At 54.5% G+C, this 6,547-nt stretch overlaps 1 protein-coding gene across 1 annotated transcript; it reads left to right on the forward strand.

The window, feature by feature from the left end:
• The first annotated feature begins 3,394 nt into the window (after positions 1-3,394).
• Positions 3,395-6,291, forward strand: LOC139233951 (telethonin-like). The gene is made up of 2 exons (XM_070864642.1): positions 3,395-3,608; positions 4,720-6,291. Exons 1-2 carry the CDS (start codon positions 3,490-3,492, stop codon positions 5,126-5,128), a joined length of 528 nt encoding a protein of 175 aa, XP_070720743.1. The 5' UTR covers positions 3,395-3,489; the 3' UTR covers positions 5,129-6,291.
• Positions 6,292-6,547: the final 256 nt, after the last annotated feature.

Below are 6,547 nucleotides of genomic sequence, written 5' to 3' on the forward strand. Positions count from 1 at the left end.
CACTCCCTAAATACAGTGCTCCCTAAATACATCACTCCCTCAATGCAGAGCTCCCTAAATACAGCGCTCCATAAATACAGCGCTCCCTAAATAGAGTGCTCCCTAAATGCTGGATTCCCTTAATACAGAGCTCCCTAAATACAGCGCTCCCTAAATACTGTGCTCCCTCGGTACCGCGCTCTCTCGGTACAACGCTCTCTCAGTACCATGCTCCCTCCGTACAGTGGTCCCTCGTTGCCATGCTCCCTCGGTACATTGCTCCCTCGGTACGGCGCTCCCTTGATACATCCCTCACTCGGTACTGCGCTTCTTCAATACCGCACTCCCTTGGTACAGCGCTCCCTTGGTACAGTGCTCCCTTGATACAGCACTACCTCGGTACAGCGCTCACTCAGTACAGCGCTCCCTTGATACAGCGCTCCCTCGGTACAGTGCTCCCTCGGTACATAGTTCCTCGATACATTGCTCCCTCGTTACCGCGCTCCCTCAGTATCACGCTTCCTCGGTACGGTGATGCCTCGGTACAGCACTCCCTCGGTACAGCGCTCCCTCGGTACAATGCTCCCTCGGTACTGCACTCCCTCGGTGCCACGCTCCCTCGGTACCACGCTTCCTTGGTACGGTGATGCCTCGGTACAGCGCTCCCTCGGTACAGCGCTCCCTCGGTACAATGCTCCCTCGGTACTGCACTCCCTCGGTGCCACGCTCCCTCGGTACCACGCTTCCTTGGTACGGTGATGCCTCGGTACAGCACTCCCTCGGTACCGCGCTCCCATGATGCAACGTTTCCTCGGTACGGCGCTCCCTTGATACAGCCCTCCCTCGGTACTGCGCTTCCTCAATACCACACTCCCTTGGTACAGCGCTCCCTCGGTACAGTGCTCCATTGATACAGCACTCCCTCGGTACAGCGCTCCCTCAGTACCGTGCTCCCTCACTACAGCGCTCCCTCGGTACAGCGCTCCTCGATACATTGCTCACTCGTTACCGCGCTCCCTCGGTACCACGCTTCCTCGGTACGGTGATGCCTCGGTACCGCGCTCCCTCGGTACCGCGCTCCCTCAGTACCGTGCTCCCTCACTACAGCGCTCCCTCGGTACAGCGTTCCCTCAGTACCGTGCTCCCTCACTACAGCGCTCCCTCGGTACAGCGCTCCTCGATACATTGCTCACTCGTTACCGCGCTCCCTCGGTACCACGCTTCCTCGGTACGGTGATGCCTCGGTACAGCGCTCCCTCTGTACCGCGCTCCCTCTGTACAGTGCTCCCTCAATACCGTGTTCCCTCGGTACAGCGCTCCCTCGGTGCCACGCTCCCTCGGTGAAACGCTCCCTCGGTACGGTGATGCCTCAGTACCGTGTAGTGGCAGCGTGGATATGAGATTGACTGCGAGACTGGTTATTTCCCAGATGCAGTATTGTGTCCAATGTGGGTACGACATTTCAGGAAGGATGTCCTCGCGTTGGAGAGGCTGCAGAAGGGGATTTACCAGAATGGTCCCAGTGATGAGGGAATTCAGTTATGTGGGGAGACTGGAGAAGCTGGGGTTATTCTTACAGCAGAGAGGGTGAAGAGAGAGATCATATAGAGGTGTTCAAAATCATAGACGGTTTCGATAGAATAAATAAGGAGAGACTGTTCCCAGTGGCGGGACTGGCGGTAGCCGGAAGGCACAGACTTAAGTGATTGGCTAAAGGACCAGAGGGGACACGAGGAAACATTTGTTTACGTAGCGAGTTGTGATCGGGAACGCGCTGCCTGAAAGGGAGGTGGGAGCAGATTCAATAGTAACTTTCAAAATACCTGGAGGGTTAAATGTGCCGGGCTGTGGGGGAAAGAGCGGGGGGAGTGGGACTGATTGGGTCGCTCTGTCACAGAGTCGGCACAGGCTCGATGGGCCAAATGGCCTCCTCCTGTGCCGGATGGTTCTATGATTGGCCATCCCCGGGCTCAGTATAGCTCGCAGTATAATGCTTGACAAATCTTCTGGAGTTTTTTGAGGATGCTTCCAGCAGAGTGGACAAGGGAGAACCAGTTGATGTGGTGTATTTGGACTTTCAGAAGGCTTTCGACAAGGTCCCACACAAGAGATTAATGTGCAAAGTTAATGCACATGGCATTGGGAGTAGTGTGCTGACATGGGTTGAGAACTGGTTGTCAGACAGGAAGCAAAGAGTAGGAGTAAATGGGTACTTTTCAGAATGGCAGGCAGTGACTAGTGGGGTACCGTAAGGTTCTGTGCTGGGGCCCCAGCTGTTTACATTGTACATTAATGATTTAGACGAGGGGATTAAATGTAGTATCTCCAAATTTGCAGATGACACTAAGTTGGGTGGCAGTGTGAGCTGCGAGGCGGATGCTATGAGGCTGCAGAGTGACTTGGATAGGTTAGGTGAGTGGGAAAATGCATGGCATATGAAGTATAATGTGGATAAATGTGAGGTTATCCACTTTGGTTGTAAAAACAGAGAGACAGACTATTATCTGAATGGCGACAGATTAGGAAAAGGGGAGGTGCAACAAGACCTGGGTGTCATGGTACATCAGTCATTGAAGGTTGGCATGCAGGTACAGCAGGCGGTTAAGAAAGCAAATGACATGTTGGCCTTCATAGCGAGAGGATTTGAGTACAGGGGCAGGGAGGTGATACTACAGTTGTACAGGGCCTTGGTGAGGCCACACCTGGGGTATTGTGTACAGTTTTGGACCCTAATTTGAGGAAGGACATTCTTGCTATTGAGGGAGTGCAGCGAAGGTTCACCAGACTAATTCCCGGGATGGCGGGACTGACATATCAAGAAAGACTGGATCAACTGGGCTTGTATTCACTGGAGTTCAGAAGAATGAGAGGGGATCTCATAGAAACGTTTAAAATTCTGACGGGTTGAGATAGGTTAGATGCAGGAAGAATGTTTCCAATGTTGGGGAAGTCCAGAACCAGGGGTCACAGTCTAAGGATAAGGGGTAAGCCATTTAGGACCGAGATGAGGAGAAACTTCTTCACCCAGAGAGTGGTGAACCTGTGGAATTCTCTACCACAGAAAGTAGTTGAGGCCAATTCACGAAATATATTCAAAAGGGAGTTAGATGAAGTCCTTACTACTCGGGGTATGGCGAGAAAGCAGGAAGGGGGTACTGAAGTTGCATGTTCAGCCATGAACTCATTGAATGGCGGTGTAGGCTAGAAGGGCTGAATGGCCTACTCCTGCACCTATTTTCTATGTTTCTATGTTTCTATGCATCCGCAGTCACTGATCCCTGGCTCCGGATTAAGTCACAACTAATCTCGGGATTCCTGCTGGTCCCGGGACACTGTGAGTTGTGAGTGTGGATTTAGACGGTGACAACGCTGCCCTAAAATAGAGCTGGTGGGTTATATAAGGCGCAGGCGACCCGGCCAACACACACTGAGAGCTGAAGCTGTTCCCAGCGCAGGACCTCAGCACCAGAAGCTTAGCACCGCACACACTGCCCGTCATACCCGCTCAGGATGGAGCTGTCACCCGCCGCCACCCTTAGCTCCTCGGTGAATGAGGAGAACGGACGGAGGAGAGAGTTTTACTCGGCACAATGGGAAGATCAGATCATGAGAACCCGGCCTCAGGAACAGTGAGTTTACAGCGACACTGGGTGTCCCGACACGCGCTCAGTGCTGCCCAGAGGAAGCGTTCGGTGGGCAGGTCAGGGCAAGGGGCACCGGGACAGAGGGAATCACACCGAGTGAAAGCAAGAGTGACTCGGGGATAGTGGGTCACACAGAGAGTCACAGAGAGGGTCACACAGAGATGTTCCCACAGAGAGGGTCAGAGAGAGGGTCAGAGAGAGGGTCACATAGAGAGTCACAGAGAGGGTCACAGAGAAATTCAGAGAGAAGGTCACAGAGAGGGTCACACAGAGAGTCACACAGAGTCCCAGAGAGATTCACACAGAGAGTCAGAGAGAGGGTCACAGAGAGGGTCACAGAGAGAGTCACATAGAGAGTCACAGAGAGGGTCACAGAGAGGGTCACACAGAGTCACAGAGAGGGTCACAGAAAGAGTCACAGAGAGAGTCACAGAGATAATCACACAGTGAGTCCCAGAGAGGGTCACAAGAGAGTTACAGAGAGGGTCACAGAGAGAGTCACACGGAGAGTTCCAGAGAGGGTCAGAGAAAGAGTCACAGACAGAGTCCCAGAGAGAGTCACAGAGAAGGTCACAGAGAGGGTCACAGAGATAATCACACAGAGAGTTCCAGAGAGGGTCACACAGAGGGTCACAGAGAGGGTCAAAGAGAGGGTCACACAGAGAGTCACACAGAGAGTCCCAGAGAGGGTCAGAGAGAGGGTCAGAGAGAGAGTCACAGAGAGGGTCACAGACAGAGTCACAGAGAGGGTCACAGAGAGAGTCACAGACAGTCACAGAGAGGGTTCCAGAGAGGATCCCAGAGAGGGTCACACAGAGGGTCACACAGAGAGTCCCAGAGAGAGTCACAGAGAGAGTCCCAGAGAGGGTCACAGAGAGAGTCACAGAGAAGGTCAGAGAGAGGGTCCCAGAGAGAGTCACAGAGAGAGTTACAGAGAGGGTGACAGAGAGAGTCAGAGAGAGGGGAGAGTTAATGAGGAGGGTGTTAATGAGGGAGAATTAAAATATGTTAATGATATGTCAATGAGATGTGAATGCGGTGAACGAGGATTGCTGTAACCCTGGGCTGCCCTAATGTGCCTGTGTGTGTGTCGCAGGTGCGCTGTAAGCGAGGTGAATCGTGCTCGGAAGGAGGGTTACACCAGGAAGTATCAGGTGACCTACCTGGTGCAGCGAAGCCCGAACAACACGATGAGGATGGGCCGCCTGGGCGAGAGACTGACTGAGTACCGTGTACCGTATCGCAATGTGCTGCCCCTCCCCATCTTCACTCCCGCCCCCATCAGCGCTAAAGTGGAGCGGGCAGTGACTCCGCCAGCGCTCAGCGGGATCATGGAGTTGGAGCGGGCTCTGGGCTCCGGCACCTGTCAGGACAAGAGAGACGTCTCGGAGATCACCAAAGAACTTCCTCGGGTCATGCAGCCGGTCAGACTGGACGGCAAGAAGGCAGACCTGGTGCAAAGATCTCTGTCGCGGTCCTTGTCCCACGAGGCGCAGAGGGGCTGAGGGACGGGACTGTGCCTGGTAACGGGAGGGAAGGGGCTGTGTCCGGTAACGGGAAGGACTGGACTGTGTCCGGTAATGGGAGGGAAGGGGCTGTGTCTGGTAATGGGAGGGAAGGGACTGTGTCCGGTAATGGGAGGGAAGGGACTGTGTCCGGTAACGGGAGGGATGGGACTGTGTCCGGTAACGGGAGGGAAGGGACTGTGTCCGGTAACGGGAGGGAAGGGACTGTGTCCGGTAACGGGAGGGATGGGACTGTGTCCGGTAACGGGAGGGAAGGGACTGTGTCCGGTAACGGGAGGGAAGGGACTGTGTCCGGTAACGGGAGGGATGGGACTGTGTCCGGTAACGGGAGGGATGGGACTGTGTCCGGTAACGGGAGGGAAGGGACTGTGTCCGGTAACGGGAGGGAAGGGACTGTGTCCGGTAACGGGAGGAAGGGACTGTGTCCGGTAACGGGAGGGACGGGACTGTGTCCGGTAATGGAAGGGAAGGGGCTGTATCCGGTAACGGGAGGGAAGGGACTGTGTCCGGTAACGGGAGGGATGGGACTGTGTCCGGTAACGGGAGGGACGGGACTGTGTCCGGTAATGGAAGGGAAGGGGCTGTGTCCGGTAACGGGAGGGATGGGACTGTGTCCGGTAACGGGAGGGAAGGGACTGTGTCTGGTAACGGGAGGGAAGGGACTGTGTCCGGTAACGGGAGGGATGGGACTGTGTCCGGTAACGGGAGGGATGGGACTGTGTCCGGTAACGGGAGGGAAGGGACTGTGTCCGGTAACGGGAGGGATGGGACTGTGTCCGGTAACGGGAGGGATGGGACTGTGTCCGGTAACGGGAGGGATGGGCAGCACTGGGAGGGGTTGTGCTGTGAATGGGGTGGTTTGATGCAGTGCACAGTTCCTGGGGTGTAACAATACTGATGCACTCACCGTGTCTCCGGGTAATGGATGGGCAAGGATTCGAAATCTGTGATACAGGATTGGGAGACAGAGTAAATAGGGACAGGATGTGAGGGGGTAGTGGTCATGCAACGTGAGTAGTTATTAATGTCTTATGTCTTCTAAATTATGTGAATTAGTGCATCTTTCATTCCAGATGTTTTATTTTAAAATATGAAAGCTTTGTGATGTTGAAATAAAGTCCGGCAGGATTCTGACTGATTAACTGAAGTTCTCACACCTGTCCCTCACCTGCTAACACAAACGCTCGGCTGGGAATTGGCATCACCACGGGCAGCATGGCACACTGGCATAGCACAGGGCACACACAAAACTGGGCCTGGTACAGTCCGTGTGGTATACTCCAATGTGGTGTACATCCTACTCCAACACCGCTCCTCCGCCGACCATGTCTAGCCAGAGAATCACCTGCAACGGCGTCTCTTCCTGCCCCCACATCGTTACCTCTGGTGTCCCCCCAG

The sequence above is a fragment of the Pristiophorus japonicus genome, chromosome 21 (genome assembly GCF_044704955.1).
Source record: "Pristiophorus japonicus isolate sPriJap1 chromosome 21, sPriJap1.hap1, whole genome shotgun sequence".
NCBI lineage: Eukaryota > Metazoa > Chordata > Chondrichthyes > Pristiophoridae > Pristiophorus > Pristiophorus japonicus.